The sequence below is a fragment of the Leucopleurus acutus genome (assembly GCF_964270905.1).
Source record: "Leucopleurus acutus genome assembly, chromosome: 20".
Classification (NCBI taxonomy): domain Eukaryota; kingdom Metazoa; phylum Chordata; class Mammalia; order Artiodactyla; family Delphinidae; genus Leucopleurus; species Leucopleurus acutus.
The window spans coordinates 867527-886955 of NC_139162.1; the positions used below are offsets into that span (position 1 = coordinate 867527).

Consider the following 19429-nt stretch of genomic DNA (forward strand, 5'->3'; position numbering starts at 1 on the left):
CACTCCTGCTGTGTAGGAGTCTTCGCTGTACGTGCAAATGCTTTTTGGAAGCAAGAAGAGTATAAACTGCAGATAGACACAGCGGCTGGGGAGTTTCACAGAAATGGTAACTGAGGCCACGGAACACAAGCTAACACCTACGATGTGGCGCACACGAGTTCCTGCTTCTCGTTTCCCGAATCAGCCGCCATTAGGTGCTGACGGCACATCTGGATAATCGCTTTGGGGCTGGTTTCCTTTAAAACCTCAGCGTCACATAGAGTGGCCCGTTCCATGCGGCCCGTCACATATAGTGGCCCGTTCCGTGCTCCACACGCCACGGCTCTGGAGGAGCCCAAGGGGGCCTGTTAACCCCCCGGCACCTGGACACTGCACCCCCCTACACCGCCAGTGGGGCTGCTGGTCACGCGGCCCCGGGGGTGGGACGGTGAGAGCTGTGACTGGCCCTACAGAATGAACAGAAGGCCGCCTGCCGTGACTGCTGCTGGGACTGGCCTGCAGGGACATGCACCTCCCAACCGTGGCGGCCCCAGAAGCACTCACCACGGCCCTGATGTTCTGATGCGTGCTCAGGACGCCCTTGGGTCTCCCCGTGGTCCCGCTGGTGTAGATGATCATGGCGCCCCGGTCTCTCCAGTCCCACTCTGGCAGCCGGCCCTCCCCGGGGTCCTCGGCTGCCCCGTGGTAGACTGCGGGCGGGAGAGGCAGGAGCGGGACCCCCAGCTTCTGGACCACCGGGCTCAGGAGCTCCACGTGCTCCGGGCCGGCGAGGACCACGGAGCTGCGTGAGTCCCGGATGAAATACTCCAGCTGGGCCTGGGGGTGCTTCCTGCAGAGGGGGACGGCGATGCCGCCGCTCATCCACGTGGCCCACTGCGCCACCACGAAGGAGACGTCATTGCTGCACAGGAGGGACACCCTCTCCTCCCGGAGGTCCCTGTCGGCACAGCCACGGAGCTGGCAGATCTCCCGGGACAGGCAGAGGCTGCGGGAGTAGAGGTCCTTGTACGTGTGGCTGCCGTGCTGGTCGACGAGGGCGATCCTGTCCCCGAAGCCCAGGGCGCGGCGGAAGCCCAGCGTGCTGCTGTCGGAGCGCGCGGCCGGGGCCGTGTGCAGCGAGCCGCGTCCTCTGCACCTCCGGGGGGCTGGCCACCAACACGGCCCAGGCCAGGCCCAGGCCAGGCGCCAGAGGGACATCACCACGCGGGGCAGCGTCGCAGCAGCAGACGCCAAGCGCCGGTACCTGGCGGGAAGAGAGGGCACTGCGGTCACTGCCCTGTCCTGCCGGACCCCCACGGCGGCCAGGAGAGGTGGCCTCACTTCCAATCACGGGCGGACATCCCGAGACCGGAAATGCTAACGATTTCACAACACACACCTTTGGAACTTAAATGACCAAAGTTTCAGCTTTTTATTCAATCTCATTGCTTTAAAGGTTTTAAAAACATGCAAGATTCTAAAACAATGAACTAAACTAGGGGAAGCCAAGGAGAAACAAACAGAACTCGATGCACTTCAGGTAAACTCTGAATAACGGCTTTCAAACACCTGAACCCGGAGAAGTACGAGCCGAGACAGTAAGTGCCAAGGGCCCTTGGACAGCACAGTGTGCACGACGCGGGTCCACGCACACGTGGCTTGTTTTCACTAATCTGCACTGCGGCACTTACACGAGTGTGAAGACGGAGGGCGGGGGTGTGCAGGAAGGGCCGGCTGCGAAGTTACTCGGATTTTCGGCTGTGGGGTCGCCCCTAACGCCCACCCGACCCCCGCCTGGTTCAAGGGCTGGCTGCGGTCCCTCCCCGCCAGCAGCGGCGCCTGGAGATTCCGGCGAGCGGAGCACAGACACTGGGCTCGCTTCTGCTCTGGAACACGTGCCGAGCCGTGGACTCCTAGGAACCTGTCTAAAATAGAGCAGAGACGCAAACAGGGCAGGTTCACATGTCTGCAAAGCGTCACTCTGTTTTTTAAGCCAAAACATAACTCTTCCCTCTCTTCCCCATAGCCTAACTACTAAACAATGACCAAAACAGTCCGCCAGGAGGAGGGCTCCCCAGGAAGGCTGTGAGCCACGACCCGCACCTGGAATTCTCCAGTGTGCTCAAGAGGAGGCCTGGGAAAGGGTGGCCGGGCGCACCCCCTCCACGCTGCCACCCCCCCACTCGAGAGGTTAGGAGCCCTCCTGACCCCCGGGACCACGGAAGACGGTTCCTTCCCAGCGCCAGGGCGGCCAGCAAGGTCCACGGGCCGCCACCTGCCCTGGCTCGGCGTCCCCACTGCCGTGCCCTCCCCACTGTAGCCTCTGCCGCCTCTGCTCCGCCTGGGCGCTCTCAGCCAGAGCAGCGTCCCTGACGGGGAGCTGACGGATGCACCAGCTCCCCCGGTTGTTCCTGAAGGATTTTTAATGAGTATTATTTGGTAACACACTTAATGTATTACGTGTGTTTTCACCTTCGACCACACTGTTCAACCAGCAAGGCAAGCACTGTTAACCCTATCTCACCCACGAGAAAATTCAAAGTCCCCCCTCCTAAATCACAGCCAGGAGCCCAGCCGGAGCCTTCCCACCCCCAGCCATCGTTCCCCACCAGAGTCACCACGCCAGACGCCCACGGCCACCCTGGCCCACGACAGCACAAGGAAATGGCCTGATGCTGGCTATGCAGTGGCGGGGGCGGCGTGTCTCTCCCTGTTACTGGGGCGGGGGCTGGGGGGGGCGGTGGGCAGACTTCACAGGGACCCTAGAGAGCACTTCTGAGTGTCAGAGGCTGATGAGGACGCCTCCAAGGCATTGCCTAACAACATCATAAAATAAAACTTGTAAGTCTCGTTCCCGTTCCAACGGGCCCAGCAAAGCAGGGAAGGTGGGGACTGGCGGGCGGGCAGCCCCGCACCTGCTGCCAGGAGGCTGCTTCTCCCGGGCTCAGCGCATCCTCTCCCCGACAAGCCTCACTCTTCCGTCTCCTTCATTAACTTGCTACAGGGGAAAGCAAATGCGCTATGTTTGTTACATGTACCAAACAGTTTTGTTCTCTGTTGTTAATTTAAAAAGCAGACTACACACAACACTTTATAATTACCTAACAAAACAAACAGCCCACAGCAGTAAAGGTCGGGACTGAGCTCTCCTCTGTCCTGAGATCCTCCGCGTGCTGGCTGCCCCGGGTGGCAAGGGCTCTGACACAAGGTCTCCCAGCCTCCCGGCCCAGCAGGCGGAAACCTGGCACCAGGGAGATGCCCGCCTGCCTGACCCTCCTGCCTGCAGGGGCCTCGGCGGCCCCATCTCCTCCCCAGCGGCTGCTCCGAGGTCCTATGGAAACACTCCCAAAAGCTCCAGGCCTCCCCCACCGGTGGGCTCTCCAGTACACGTGGCCCACACCCCTTCCAGACGATGGAGGCCAGAGTGTCTTGTGATGTCCTGGGCTCTGTCCTCTACGCAAGGTTCAGAGGTGGGCTCGCAGTTGGTTTCACACCTCTGGATTTCTGTTACTATAAAGCAACCTGACAAATTGTAAGAAAACAGCTGGGATTGACCAGAGAAAATAAGAAATGTGATAAACATGTGAGATGTGCCAGTTTCAGAAAGAAAATGAGCTAGTGCGGGCTTCCCTGGTGGCGCAGTGGTTGAGAGTCCGCCTGCCGATGCAGGGGACGCGGGCTCGCGCCCCGGTCCGGGAAGATCCCACATGCCGCAGAGCGGCTGGGCCCGTGAGCCATGGCCGCTGAGCCTGCGCATCCGGAGCCTGTGCTCCGCAACGGGAAAGGCCACAACAGTGAGAGGCCCGCGTACCGCAAAAAAAAAAAAAGAAAAGAAAAGAAAATGAGCTAGTGAGAAGCAAACCAGGGGCTTTAAGCGCTTCCTCTTCTCACTTCTAGCAAATTCTTCTCTATTTGCTTTACAGGCAGGAGAAACTAAAACAAAGAGAATCTATAAACAGAAAACCTACCGCACAACGTTTCTGGGTTACGGCCCGAGGCCTGAGTCTTGTTGGTGACCACGCAAGACAGATATTCGGGGGTGCCCGCTGAAGTGACAGCATTTTCTGGGGTGTTGAGGAGCACAGCACTCAGGCACTGGGTGCCGTGGAGGACAGACAGACGGACAGCCAGGAGTGGCTGCTGCTCCCACCCCTCTGCCTGGCAGGCCTCACAGGGCTTCACAGGCAATGTCACAGCTGCTGCCAGCGAGACCCACCGGCTCAGCCTTCCTCTGTCCAGACACCCCATGAGGGGCCTAGGAAGGGCAAGCTTTCTGCCTGCTCCCCATGGGGCCCCAGGGACTGGACCACACTGAGGGGGGCCAGTCAGAGAGAAGCTGGGGTCTGAGAACTTGAAATGAAAACTGGAAGACAGGCTGACCGCCACTTCCCCTCCCTCCCTGGCCAGGGGTGGGAGGGCTAGCTGACTTCTGACTCCACAGCAGCGAATCCACAGTGGCCTGGGGACAGATGCCGGGGGCAGACAGTCAGAGCAGCACCTCCAAGGAAAACAGAGAGGTGAAGCCACCTGCCCAAGGCCACAGAGCAACTGGAGAAACAGCATCGAGACCCAGGCCCGGCTGGCTGCAGCACATCGACCCACTCTGAGACACCACAGGTGGTGAGGAAGGCCCTGGGCAGGGAAGGCCAAGTCCGTGCTGGGAGCTGCCCCAAGAGACACCACACATTAACTGGGTGGCACCCCCAGCCTAGTGACGGCTCAGCCGTCCAAAGAGGGCACTCAGCAGTCCCTTCTAGATGCGACATGAAAACAGGAAATGCAAGCCCTCTGTTCCCACGGTTTTTTTAAAAATGTATCCTAAGGAAGTAATCAGCCGTGTACACAAAGGTTCACTGTGGGGTGTTCACTGCAGGGTTATTTCTGCTATTGAAAACCTGGGGCTAAGCCAGGTGGTCCGGAAGGTCTGAGGAGGCCAGGGCCGCACACGCGTGTGGGGCTGGGCCACGGCCCGACTGCACCCGCCCCGCAGCGCTGCTCAGGGGAGGGGGGAGGGGCGCCCCTCCAGAGACAGGAAGGTGGGCCTCCAGGTGGGCACGAGGCGGCAGGGCCGCACACGCGTGCGGGGCTGGGCCACGGCCCGACTGCACCCGCCCCGCAGCGCTGCTCAGGGGAGGGGGGAGGGGCGCCCCTCCAGAGACAGGAAGGTTGGCCTCCAGGTGGACACGAGGCGGCAGGGCCGCAGGTGGCTTTCGTGTTCTTTTTAGCGCTGCTCAATTTGCTCCAGATTTTCTGCAATGAGCACGCACGGCTTTTGTAATCAGATTTTAAAAGGCTAATAAATGACATTTATATTTTCAAATGGAGGTATTTCAACCTCAGCATGAACATTTTCTTTGGTACAAAAAAGGAAAAGGAAAAAAAATAGAAAAAAAGAGGAAAATATTAGAATTATTTGTTCTGGATGGTGGACCTACAGGGTGTCTGTAATTTTCTGTAGCTCTTTAGTGTCTCAAAACGACAGAGGCAAATAAAAATGAGATAGCCCTCTTCTCGCAATTAAACCTAGTGGTTCACGGAAGGCTCATGGGGACAATGATGAAGTCCTCACAGAAGCAGCTGGAACGCCCGCTGCGCTGGCCCTCAGAGCACCGCAGGGCTGGCGCCCGGCAGCAGTGACCTGGCCCCAGTGTCCCAGTGCTGGGAGGTGGCAAGACCGCCTGGCTCCGCGTGGGGACGGGTGTCCCGAGGCAGGGTGGGGCAGGTGGCTGGAGCTCGGGGGACGGAGAGCCTGCCAGGTGACCTGCAGGGAGGGAGGCTCAGGGACACGTAGCTGTGCTCACACGGGGGTGTCTGTGGAACAGACGCTGAGAAGGGGCCCTGCCTGCTCACCACGGAGCCTCACAAGCCAAATGACTTTTAACTGGGTAAACGCTGCCAGAGCGGCCTCCAGAGAAGCTGCACTAATTTTCTCTCCCACCGAACATGTGGGAACATGGGGCCACCCCTTCAAAACAGCTTTTATGTGCTCCCGAAACCACCCATCATCGAGCCATTCAATACAGAGCTAAAATCTCCAAGGTCAAGGGGAGCAAGGCCCTGCCTTGAACAAGCAGAAAGAACGAGGTCAGGTCAGATGACTGTGTCCTGAGTAGGCCCAGGTGCAGAAAGACCAACAGCCACCTCAGGAAAAGAGGCCACGCCTTCCAACCACCAGCCCCCTTGGCCACGGGGCCCCCCATCACTGCCGGTGGCACAGCTTGGAGTGATGCTGCCACCCAGTAAATGCAGTTCGGCCACGGATTTCTCCCTATCTCGATTAACCAACGTCATGAGGTCAGCATCACCGTGCAGCAATGTCAAAAAATCCCAGCCAAGAACACGGAAACCTGAATTCTGGTGAACCAGACGCCCTCTCCCGGGCAGGCCACGCCACGCTCAGCTCCCTCCAGGAGGCCGGAGCCCAGGCAGAGACCCAGCAGAAGCCACTCAGTGCTCTGACCATCAGGTTCCCAGGCCAGACCACTTAGCTGCACGGCCCTCTCAGGACACACACCCAACGCCGGGAAGATGACATCTGTCACGTCCTAACCGGGGTGCTGGTTGACAGCACAGATTCTAGAGTCACAACAGGCCCAGCCTGGAACGTTCACTGGTTTTTCCGAGGCTTCCTCAGCCGTCTACGCCTCCGGCTCCTGCGAGACCCGCCCAGCACACACAGTGGGAAGCACACGGCCCAGCCATGCCCAGCCCCATGCTCACCACGGAGCCATGCGACAAAAGCCACGCGATAAGAACGATACTTGCATTCAAATGAAGGCGGCTGGTTTCGAAATGAATCAAACGGCACCTGACGGCTCACCACCACCTGCCGCCAAGCCCGCCCGCTGTCTGCGGACTCGGGGAAGGTGCGCGGCTGGGGAGGGGCCCGCACCCTCCCTCTGCGCCGGACACTTGTCTCAGCACGCTGCCTGTGGTCTGGGGAGCCGCTTTCAAAGTTACATTTCTAAGTAACACTCACACTGCATTCAAATCAAAAACACCAAAAGGGAAAAGCAAACGCTTAAACCCATCTCCATATTAGGACGTAAAATACTATTTTAAAGATGCCATCTGGAGGGATGAAGCTTACAATCTTGGGCCGTGGCTTAATCCACAGATGCCGTCTGCCTTGAACAGTGGCTCTGGGACATGGGGTGGGGGCACAATAGGGACTGAGGAAAGCTCGCTAGACTCGCTGGGCTTTCACGTCTCACATCAGAACCTCCGGGGGCCCCCTGAAGCCTGCTTGGGGATGTCTGTGCTCCTGGGCCCAGCACCGGTGCCCCCTACCCCCACCTGTCCCTGCCTAGGTCTCCACACATGCCCCTCCTCGGGATGGAAGCCTACAAACTCCCCAAACACGGGATTCCTGTTCCCACCTCCAATTGTCATCCTTCCCCCTTTTGGCAAACTCCTAATCATCCTTCAAAGCCCCGCTGAGTATCACCTCCTCTTTAGTGCACACAGCAAACAAAGAAAGTGCGGGGGGAGGGGCGTGGTGCTTCAAGGAGGATTCCTGCGGCCCAACGAGGCCGGAAATGGATTTGTTTCCGACAAGGCAGATCAACTTCCCTCCAACTATGGCTGAACGTGGACCTGACTCACTCCTACACCCCGGGGGCCTGGACGTCGCCGCCAGCGCCGCGAAGGGAAGGCAGGGTCCCCACTTGACGCAGCCCCTGCGAGGGAGGGGGCGGGGCGGGACGCGGGGTGGAGGAGCGGGGGTGAGGGGTGACGGGGCGGCCTCTACCTCCGCAGGCCGGACTCGCGCTCCTCCTCCTTGCCGGGTCGGAACCGGAACCGGAACCGCGGCTGCGCGCGCACCCCGCGTCCGGCGCCCAAGCGCGTCCCCCGGCGCGGCAGCGCGCCGCGGGTTCCGGGCGCGAACGTTCCCCACGACCGGTCGTCGCGGCCCCGGGGCCCGGGCGGCTGCGTGTTCACCGCTCCCATCCCGAAGCGGGTTGGGAACCGGGCGCCTCAGGTGTTCTAACTCCCTGTTGGGCGGAGCCGGGCCCAAGTCCACTCGGCCGAAACGTGAGCTTTCTCTGAAGTAACAAATCAACCACGGACACACGGTTCGGGCCAGCGCGTTTCCCGCCCGCCTCCCGGGGCGCCGCGAGCCGGGCCGAACCCGGGCTGCGCCGCCGCCCCACCGCCCTCGGTGTCGGCCGTGAACCTCCGGGGGGTCTGAGGACGCGGAGCCCGAGGGAAGAGGGGCCGGAAATCTCCGAGGAGCAGCAAAACGACTGAGATGGAAGAAAGATGAGAAGATCCCTGGGCCCTCCGTTCGGTCCAGTAAGAAAAATATAATAGTTTCAGGAAGGGACCGCAGACAAGACAGAGGGGGGGGAATCATCGAAGAAATTCAAGAAGATCAGAACTTCCCTGTTGCAGTGACTGGCAGGGGCCCACAGCACTTGGCAAACAGCGGGGTTGTTCCCGAGCGTGGGTGCGGGAACGATCCTAAGCGCCCACCTGACCAGACATCCACCTGAACGTGGGCTCTTCTCTGCTATGGTCTGAATATCTGTGTCCTCCAAAAATCCGTTGTTGAAGCCCTGACTCCGCCAATGTGATGGTGTTAGAAGGGGGGCCTTCTAACTTCATGAGGTCATGAGGGCAGAGATTCCATGAATGGGATTAGTGTTCTTAGAAAAGAGACCCCACAAGGCTCCCCGCCTCCCCTTCTCCAGGTGAGGACACAGCGAGAAGATGTGGTCCATGAACCAGAACGGGGGCCCTCACCAGACACAGACTCTCTTGATCTTGGATTTCCAGCCTCCAGAACTGTGAGAACTCAAGCCCCCCAGTCTGTGGCATCTGTTACAGCAGCCCAGATGGACTCCGACTCACCCCTGAGGTCGTCCGTCAGCGTTCCCATCCCATCCATCATTCCTGGGCTCAGTCGTGCAGACTCCCCTCCTTGCTTCCTGCCTTACCTCACATCCAGTCCTGCTGGTTTCTCCTTCAGCATCTTTCAGAAACCAGCCACTTCCCACCATCACCCCTGCAACCAGGGGGCGGTGGGGAGGGTGACGGGAAACCATGGTCTCACACCCTGATTACTAAAATAGCCTCCTCCTGGCTTCCCTGCTTGCACCTCCCTGCCCCGTCAGTCTGTCCCCAGCACAGCAGCTGGGTGGCCCAGTGACCACTCCTGTCACATCCTAGCATCCTGGACTCTGGGGTCCCCCACCTGGCAGACGGGAGCAGTCATCCTGAGGAAGATGAAACTGGGGGAATAACTGTTGTGTTTGCTCTATTGAGAGGAGATTTGAACCACTGAAGGAGAGTTTGGGGCTAGAAGAAGGATAAATACCTAGAAAACTGATCAAGAGGAAAATAGGTGAGGGACTTCCCTGGTGGTCCAGTGGGTAAGACTCCGCGTTCCTAACGCAGGGGGCCCAGGTTCCATCCTTGGTTGGGGAACTAGATCCCACATGCCGCAACTAAGGGTTTGTATGCCGTGACTAAAGATCCCATGTGCTGCAACTAAGACCCTGCGCAGCCTAAATAAATACATAAATATTTTTAAAAAGAGAGAAAAATAGGCGATAGTTAAATACTGGGAGAACAGCAGCAAAGGCAAAGTATCGCGTGGCTCTAGGAGGCTTGGCTCAGACAAGCATTTACAGAATTGCAATAATGTAAACACTTATAATGCAGACATTGACGCTGGTCTAACGAATTTAGGCAGTCTCCCTCTCCCCCTCCCCCGTCCCCCTCTACCTCCCTCTCTCTCCCCATCCTTCTCTCTCTCCCCCTCCTTCTCTCTCTCCCCCTCTCCTCTCTCCCTCCCTCTCCCCCCTCTCCCCTGCTCTCCCTCTCCCCCGCTCTCCCTCTCCCCCTCCCTCCCTCTCTTCCCTCTCCCTCCCTCCTTCTCTCTCCCTCCCTCCCTCTCTCTCCCTCTCCCCCTCTCTCCTTCTCTCTCCCCCTCTCCCCACCCCTCCCTCCCTCTCCCTCTCTCTCCATCTCTCCCCCTTTCTCCCTCTCTCCCTCTCTTGGGCAGGGATGGGGGCACAGGAAGGGTGTGGCGTGGAGAGAGACGCTGAGGCTGGGTGTCCATCACAGGAGCAAAGAGCGCCAGGGTGGACACGTGGAGGTAAATATCAAAGGAGTTGAAAGCCGTCTCTGGTGATTGGGAAGGGAAGGGGGGTTCCTTAAACTGTGTGGCTGGATAATTGTGTGTACCTGTGATAAAGATAAAAGTTAAACTAGACTATAAAGTAAGTTTTAAAGGGGGAGGAGACAGGAAACACCTCAAGGATGTCCACGTGGATGTGGCTCCTCTCCACCTGCAGGCAGCCCCTGCCCATCACTGAGTCTCCTTGGCTGCCCTCTCGCCTCTGGCCCCAACACTCCAAGGATTCCCCGGGGTTTGCTTTCCACCAGGCACACCATGGCAACAGGAGCCTGATCAGCAGCCGTGGCAAATCCTAATCATGGCGCCACCACCTCTGCTGAATAACCCAGGGCCCCACAGCCTCCCGCAGCTCACGACAGGCAGCTGGGTGTTTGTGCAGGTGCCGACGTGCCCCCAGGTGTGTTCCAGGCACCGGAGATGTAAACACAGCCCCTGCCCTCCGGTCACTTATGTGCTCGTGGGGGAGAAGGAAAGGGAATAGTTAGACAAGTCATATGCCATTGATGACATTATAGACTGAAGTTTTTGTCCCGCCCCCCCCAAAAATTCACATGTTGAAACCCTGCCCCTAATGTGATGGTGTTAAGAAGTGGGGTCTAGTGAGACAATCAGGGTTATATGAAGGTAGAGCCCCCAGGATGGGATTAGTGCCCTTACGAGAGTCACGAGACAGCCTGCTCCCCTCTCTACTCTCCAGCCAGTGAGGACACAGTGAGAGGACGGCTGTCTAAAGGCCAGGCAGTGGGCTCTCATCAGACACATCCAGCCCCCAGACGTGTGAGAAAGAGGCACGTGTCGTTCAAGCTGTCCAAGCCGAGACAGACAAGTGGTCTGGAGGAAGATCAAGCCAGGCCAGGTGATGGGGGCCCTCAGAGGGCTGCGCGGAGCCGGTGTCCGAGGCTGGCTCTGACCACAGGAAGTGAGGAGACTGAGGCTCCGAGTGCCTGTCGCTCTGACAAAGTGACAGAGCAGGTTTGAACCCGGAGCTCTGCTCCCTGCTCCCCGCCTCGTGCCCCTCACCTTTTCATGGCTCTGAGATTCTTGAGCGAACAAGCAGACATGTGTGTCCTTGTGCTTAAGATCAAAACTCTTCCCCACACAAAGCCAGATAGCTCCTTCCGACAAGAATAAATGGTCTCCACGGCGACATCCTCAGAGGTGTTCCCAGCAGTGTTGCTGTTGTAGCCAGGAAACAACCTAAGTGCTGCTCGGTGGGGGCTGAGTTAGGACAGAGGAAATAGCGAGATCACAGGGCCCCACGAAGTACAGTAGTGAAGCTGTATAGAAACAGTAGAGGGCTTCCCTGGTGGCGCAGTGGTTGAGAGTCCGCCTGCCGATGCAGGGGACGCAGGTTCGTGCCCCGGTCCGGGAAGATCCCACATGCCGCGGAGCGGCTGGGCCCGTGAGCCATGGTCGCTGGGGCTGCGCGTCCGGAACCTGTGCTCTGCAACGGGAGAGGCCGCAACAGTGAGAGGCCCGCGTACTGCCCAAAAAAAACACTGGAATTGCTCATAGCAGTCTACAGTTGAATAAAAACAGCATAAATAATTTCCTAGATCCTCCCACTGGAAAACTGGAACACAAAGCCACGTGCACTAGGATTTCCCGCTGTGCACTCAGACAAGCTCTGAAGGATGGGACAGCACCCAGGAGGGAGGCACCTGTCCTCTGAAGAGACGGGCTCCTGAGATCACCGCCGCTTTGGTCTCCCATGGCCACGGGTACGGTCAGGAGGGAGCGGCCCTGCGTGCAAAGTGCTGGGGCCGCCTGGCACGGCAGGCCCTAGAGCCGGGAGGCCACAGGAGGCGAGTGCCTCCCTGCTCCTGGGGCATCCGGGGGAGCCCTGCTGTTCCGGACCTCAGCTGCCCTTGGATCTGACCCTGGGAGGAGAGCCGTCCCCGGGGATGGCTCAGCAGGGCTGTGGGACGCTGGGGTCCACGTGCTCCTGTCTATGAAATGGGCAATGACAGCTCCCACCGCGGTTCCCAGCTTAATCCCACTGGGAAGGTCAAAGAGCCGAGACACTTAAAGCTGTTCATAAATATTAGCTGCGGTCACTACTGTCATCATCAGCATCTTTATCGCCCGCCCCTCAACAGAGACCCTGAGCAGGTGCTCCGTCAGTGGAAGTGGAATGAATGGGCGGCTTCTCCCGAAGGCAGATAAGAGCCTCCCCACCTGACAACTTGCCCTGAGGCCCCCTGTCCACTCCCAACCCCCAGCCTTTCCCAGGGGAAACCCTTCCAGCTGGAGCACCCAGGAGCCGCAGGAGACCAGGTAGGAATCTTTCCCCTCGCTGATTCTGTTCACACCTCTAGCTTGATGAGCCCAAGCTGCTGGGGGCGTCTGGGTCACACCTTTTCACTTGATTAAAGCAAAACACAGATGCGCAGGCAGCAGCGTCCTCGCGAGCACGGAGCTTCCCGCCTCACAGGGACGGCTGCTACACGAAGAAGGGCTCAAGGGCACCGAGTCAGCCCCGGGAGCACTTATGCAGGACGTGCCAGTCAGAGCTGGGGCTAGGGTCAGGCAGCACTTGGGTTCCGCCCTGCCTTTGGCCACCAGCCTCCACGACGGAGGTCCAGCCCCACTGTGCCCGCCTCCTGTGTCCGTGCCCACGTACAGTCCCATCCCAGCTGAAGAGGGCTGACCTGGGCAGGAATGTGAGTGACTCTGGGCAAGGTCGTGACCAGCACTGAGCTTCCTCCTGCCTCTCTGATCGCTTACCCCGGGGGGAGCCACGTTGTGAGGGCACTCAGGCAGCCCCGGGGAGAGGCCACACGGGAGGAGCTGAGGCCTCCTGCCCACAGCCAGGGGAGGAGCCTCCTTGGAGGCGGGTGGAGCCTTCAGGTGAGCCGGGAGCCCTGCCGACACTCCAGCTGCAGCCTCACTCGAGTCCGAGCCAGGGCCGCCAGGCCGAGCCACTTCTGGGTTCGGGACCCACAGAAACTGACATCATAAGTGTGTTGTTGTAGCTGCTAAGTTTGGAGTGATTTGAACATAGAAACAGAGAGCCAATACCCTGCTTCTGCTAGCTACAGTTGTGTGATAGCAGGCAGATTAATCTCTCTGAGTGTCAGCTTCTCACCCGAGAATAAGAATGCCTACCTCCGATGGATGTTATAAAAATTAAATAAGCTCTTGGCATTGGGCCTGGGATACAGCAAATGCTGAAAAACTAGCTGTCATCATTATTATGAAATATTTACATAAATATATCACAAGATGCGAAGGGCTCAGGAAGACCTCACTTCAAACAGGTGGGTTCAAGGAAGGCTTTGTGGAAAAGTAATGTTTGACTTGGTCCTTGAAGGAGAAGTAGGATCTGGACCCGAGGAGATGGCGGGAAGGGCAAGAGGGTCCCTGTGGGCAGTTCACGCTCAGCGCAAACTCGGGCAACAGGAGGTGAGACTGTGAAGGCTGGCTGGGGTCAGATTGGGCTGCTGGCATTAAGGGGTCTGGAATTTACATGCTGGGAAGTGAAGCCACCGGTTCTGAGTCAGTGGAAGTGGAATGAATGGGACGGCTTCTCCCGAAGGCAGATAAGAGCCTCCCCACCTGACAACTTGCCCTGAGGCCCCTGTCCACAGGAGCGAGAACCCCCGGCACGGCCCCCCAGCACACAGGAGCCCTTCGGAAGAGGTGCTGAATGAATTGAATTCTCCCCGACCCCCAAAGCATCCCCTCTTGGATTCCGGCAGGAGCAAATATTAAAGAGGGTGCCTGGGGCTGGAAGGAACGGTCGTCAGGCTGCTGCTGCAACGGATCCGTTTTCTCCCAAGCCCAGGATCCAGCTCTGTCTCTGCTGTCTGACAAACGTTTCCACTCGACCTCCCTTCTTCCCTCTGAACCCTGAGTTTGTTCATGTTCCCAACTTCCCCGCGAGTCATGTGGGGAAGAGAGGTGGGTCCCAGACCTCCAGCCCCAGAGGGCAGATCACGATTGGCCTAAACCAGCCACAGGGGTCTCATCCCCTTGCCAGAGAGTCTGGCCCAAGGATGTGAGGGCAAGTCTGGGCAGGTTCTCCTCACGAAGGAAACAAGATGCGTTGGAAGAAGCAGCCCCTCTTTTTTCCTGGCGGACGCTGTGTCTGTGTGTGATGTCTGGAATTGCCACAGCCACCTTGTAACCATGAGGAGCGCCGTCCTGAGAGTGAGCCAGTGGGAAGCCAGGCGGACAGAGCCTGAGTCCAGGGCGATATCCAGAGCCACTGCGCTGACATGTGGAGCCCTCCTGCCTCCAGACTTCTGCTTGGGTGAGCCTAGGATTCTCCTTCCTCTCTGATCATGTTGAGTTTGGGTTTTCACACTGCAGGTGCCAGAGGAAGGTGGGAGTGGGAGGAGGGATAGACTCATGACGAAGCAGTCAGCTAATCAGAGTCTTGTTGAGCACTGGTTAGGGAGGATAAGGTGAAGAGGGAGAGCTAGGTCACCACACTCCAGGGGCTTCACCACACAGCTGGGGTTCAAAACCGGCACCCGAGACCAGAGCAAGTGAGCGAGGAAGGGAGAGTCCTCAAAAGGCCAGGGCTTGGAAGTGGGGAGGCCCCTGGCTGGGGCAGGTAGACACTGCATTACACGAGGAGGCAGTGGGGTAAGGGGGCGGGCGTGAGTGTTCCCCCGGGAGCTTGAACTGGGTCTCCTGCGCCAGCCCACAGTCTACCCCCCAGGGCCCCAGCCCTTCCGGGGTCTGTGAGGTCAGACCCGCTGCATAACGACACTGCTGCCATCTGCCTTTGTCACAAGGTGACCTTTGCACTATGGCCTCAGCCCGGACTGTGCTCACGGCTCACACTCGTGGTCAGAGCAACACGGCTTCCCCGCGGATGTCCTCAACGAGACAGCAACGAATACCAGTGGTGTTAAATCCCAACCCCAGAGTAATCATCTTTCTAATGTCTTCTGTGGCAAAGTGGGAAGTACACATAAGCCGCTTGTCTTGCTCTGGGGTTTGATTTTATGTGTCAACCTGACTGGGTTCAGGGAGGCCCAGGTGGCTGGCAGCACATTATTTCCGGGTGTGTCTGTGAAGGTGTTTCTGGAAGAGATTAGCGTTGGAGTCGAGTAAAGATCACTGTCACCAAGGTGGGCGGCCGTTGTCCAATATGCTGGGGGCCCAAATGGACAAAAAGGGGAGGAAAGTCAAATTCTCTCTCTTCTTCAGCTGGACATCCATCTTCTGCTGCCCTTGGACATTGGGGCTTCCGGTTCTCAGATGCTGCTTTGGACTGAATCACCCTTGCAGACGGCGTATGGTGGGACTCCTCGGCCTCCGTGACCACGTTGTTACTTCCCATAACAAATCTCTTCTCACATGTATCTATATGTACCCTACTGGTCTGTCTCTCTGGAGAACCCTGACCGAGCACAGGGTGGTCTCAGGGAAGCTTCTCTCGGGACACCTTTTTAATGGGAAAGAATGACACAGATGGCCCGTCATCACCCAGACTTGGGCATCTGCAGACAGTTCCCTGAAAATGAATGAAGTAAACCTGCCAGTTCAAGAAAAACACCTGACGGTATTTGTGTAAATGGTAGCAATTTGTCCTGCAATCCCACTCCTGTGCATGTATCTGGAGAAAACCATAATTCAAAAAGATACACGCACCCCAGTGTTCATTGCAGCACTGTTGACAAGACATGGACACAACCTAAGCGTCCATTAACAGAGGAATGGATAAAGAAGGTGTTTTGTGTGTGTGTGTGTGTGTATATATATATATATATATATATATATATATATACCGTGGAACACTACTCAGCCATAAAAAAGAATGAAATAATAATAATAATAATGAAATAATAATACCATGTGCAGCAACATGGATGGACCTACAGATTATCATACTGAGTGAAGTTAAGTCAGAAAGAGAATGACAAATATCATATGATAGCACTTATATGTAGAATATAAAAAAATGATACAAATGAACTTACTTACAAAACAGAAATAGACTCATAAACATAGAAAACAAACATGGTTACCAAAGGGAAAAGGGGGGAGGGCTAAATTAGGAGGTTCGGTTTAACACACACACAATACTATGTATGAAATAGATAACCAACGAGTACCTACCTACACAGAGCACAGGGCACTGTGTTCACTATCTTGTAACATAATGGAAAAGAATTTGAAAAAATATCTATACAGAGATAGACAGAGGTATGTGTATATATATATGTGTGTGTGTGTATGGAACTGAACCACTGTGCTGCACACCTGGCACTAACACAACATTGTAAATCAACTCTACTCCAATTTAAAGAAAAATAATTATTACTGGAAAAAATAAGATATTTACCAGGAAGAAAAAAGGTAACATTTGAACTCAAAAGAGAAAATTCTAATTTTGGAAAAATTGTGCTACTTCTTTAATCTTAACAGCTTTCCAACACTTAAGGACATTTCTGAGAGCAGGGATAATATTAATAAATGTGAACTTTTACATAAAAAAGTGTCAATATTTGGATGCATAACTCAATGAACTAATATTTTCCAATGACCCACGTGGGATGTTATGAAATCATTCCTCGGGGAATGATCCACTCAGAGTGCAAAACACACCAGTAGATTTTCATGGAACGGAGTAGAAAAGGGTCACTGATTTGGTGTCAGACTCCACATTACAGCTAACCTTTAAGAAAATACTACTTGTTGAGTTTTGGTGAAGCGTCAAAGAAAAAAACATCCAACATTCTCTGTTAATAAAATACTCCACACCACATACCTGTGTGAGGCCGAATCTTCTCCACATATTTCAACCAGGACAGTGTATCACAGAGACTGAATGCAGAAGCAGATGTGAGAATCCAGCTGTCTCCTGTTAAGCCTGGCATTACAGAAATGTGCAGAAATGTAAGATAACGCCAACAGTGTACAATAGTGAAAAATACATAATAATAAATACAAATATAAAAATATATAACAATAATTTAAAATAAATGTAAAAGTGTCTAGAATTGTTTTTTTTAATAATAATAAAGATGATGTTTATTAAGGGCTAGATACTATGTTAAGTGGGTTTTTTTTAAGTTATTACTATATTTTATTAATGAAGCAAAGTGACTAATTTTTCTACAGTTACACATCTAGTAAATGACAGAGTTAGATTTTTTTTGGTTAGTTTCTGCTTTATAATAAAGTGAATCAGTTATACATATACACATATCACCATATCTCCTCCCTCTTGCGTCTCCCTCCCTCCCACCCTCCCTATCCCACCCCTCTAGGTGGTCACAAAGCACCGAGCTGACCTCCCTGTGCTATGCGGCTGCTTCCCACTAGCTATCTACCTTACGTTTGGTAGTGTATATATGTGTTTTTGAAAATATAGTTATTTTCATTAAAATGTAATTTATACTACATTTATTTATGGTGAATTTTAGTAAATTGATAAGTAAAGATTTAACTTTTTCATTTTAATTTTTAATATGGTATGTATGTATCGATAGCTAGTGCTACATAAAGTAAAGCTTTTTGGGGCCCCTGATGATTTTTAAGGCTGTCAAGGAGCCCAAGACCCCTCAGGAGCCAGCTGGACTTGAGCAGCTCAGTGCAGGCCCTGATCCCAAGCCCAGGTGCAAGGGGCAGGCTGTGCAGAGCCTCGCTGGCCCCCTGCCCTCTGCCTTCTCTCACCTGTGATCCATCAGACGTCTCCCGAAGGCCTCAGCACAGAAAGGCGTGAGCCAGGAGTCCTGGGAAGCCGAAGGACTCTGCTAGCCGGAACGTGGGTGTGCGGGAGCCTGCGAGGTAGGCTTCCAGCCAGTCGGCTCCATCCTCAGTTGTCCTGGAGCCTTTCCTCCTGCTGCGTTGGGCCCCTGCGGACAGGGCACCAAGGCCACAAGCCAGGCCCACAGGTGGGATCATCCTTAGGTCCTGTCTTTTAACAGATGTCCTATTTCCCCCATTTTGTAGGAAAAATCACTCTGAGCTCAGATCAGAGAGGGTATGCGAGCCGTCAGGTTGCACAGCGCCCAGCCCTTTCTCCAGCAGGGTGTGGAGCCCGGGAACCTGCAGGGACGGAGGTGGCAGGTGAGTGGTGCTGGGAGCCTATGGAGGACGGAGCGGGGAGGAAGTGAGGCAGGTGACCCAGACAACGCAAGTGGACGCCTGCGGGGGCTTTCTCCCGCCGTCAGTCACGAGCTGAGAGCTCGTGCCTGAGGCTGGCAGCCGAGGGATTCGTCCACGAGGCCACGGTGCCCCCAGGTCCAGCAAGATCTTGGGTTGCCCAGGGCAGAGCCAGGGGGCTGGGGGGCTGGTGTGTCGCTTGGGCTCCAGGCTCGCCCCAGCTCCTCAGAGCAGCTTACTGTCAGGAAAACCAGAGGCCTGGCAAGGTTCTGGTCCTGTCCAGGTCCCAGCTCTGCCATAGTCTGAACCCAGCAGCTGGCCCTGGAGGGGGTCCTGCTCGGCTCACGTCCGCACCGGCCTGGAGCAGGCGGTCCGCTGAGCCCAGCCTCGGCGGCAGGCCCGCCCCCTCCCACTCAGGCCCCGCCCCTCCCACCCAGGCCCCGCCCCCAGGCCTGGCCCCGCCCCGCCCCTCAGGGAGCGCAGGCCCTGAGAAAAACAGGTGCGCTCGCCGCGTAGTCCATCCGGCCGTTCGGCCGCTCCTGCTGGGGCCAGGTCTCCCGTCCCCATCCTGGGGCCTGGACTCGGCCTCCGCTCCTGGTCTCCTCTGCTGTTCTCTGTCGGAATGATATTCGAATTCAGGTCACTTTGGGCTCAACGCCCCACTTCCAGACCCAGGGCAGAGTCCTCAGAAGACAGGGGTCGGCCTCCACGCAGGCATCACCCAGGCAGCCTGGGGCGGGGCAAGGTGGCCTGGGCCCATTCCCAGCAGGCAGAGGCTGGAGGGCCCTCGCTGCACGGGGGCCACTGGCCATGGGCGAGCAGCGGGGGTCTCCACAGCCCGCTCTCCCCTTCCCCCTCTCCCCACGAAGCAGGTTTCCAGGAACTCTTCTCCGATCCTTGCGCTTTTCATTTAAATGCTCCCAGGGCACATCTGCACCGGTAGGAGGGACGTCTGGGTTTAATCAGAATGACAGCTGAGCGGCCTGGGCCCCCCACCCCGGGCGTTCCTGAGTGGGCTCGGTGCCAGCCAGTCTGCAGCACAGCCGTCCTGTCCTCATGCCCCTTCCCGCCGCCCCACCGGCCTCTCGGTGCCTGTGTCTCCCGGCCTGCAGAGCAGGAGGTGGGCCCAGGTTCCTCTCCAGGACCCTGACCTGTCCCCTCAGACGGGCCACAGAGTCAGGCCGATTCTTGGCCCAGGAGGCCGTCATACGGACTGGGCCCTCGGGGGCCTGCAGAAGC

At 56.5% G+C, this 19429-nt stretch overlaps 1 protein-coding gene across 1 annotated transcript in view; it reads right to left on the minus strand.

Moving 5' to 3' along the window:
* ACSF3 (acyl-CoA synthetase family member 3) overlaps window positions 1-7768 on the minus strand; it is a 59764-nt gene extending 51996 nt beyond the window's left edge. Inside the window, exons 1-2 of the mRNA XM_082862040.1 lie at window positions 7730-7768; window positions 544-1243 (exon numbers count right to left, since the gene is read on the minus strand). Coding sequence (XP_082718166.1) covers window positions 544-1197 — 654 coding nt within the window. The 5' untranslated portion in view covers window positions 1198-1243; window positions 7730-7768. The remainder of the gene's footprint in view (window positions 1-543; window positions 1244-7729) is intronic.
* Window positions 7769-19429: the final 11661 nt, after the last annotated feature.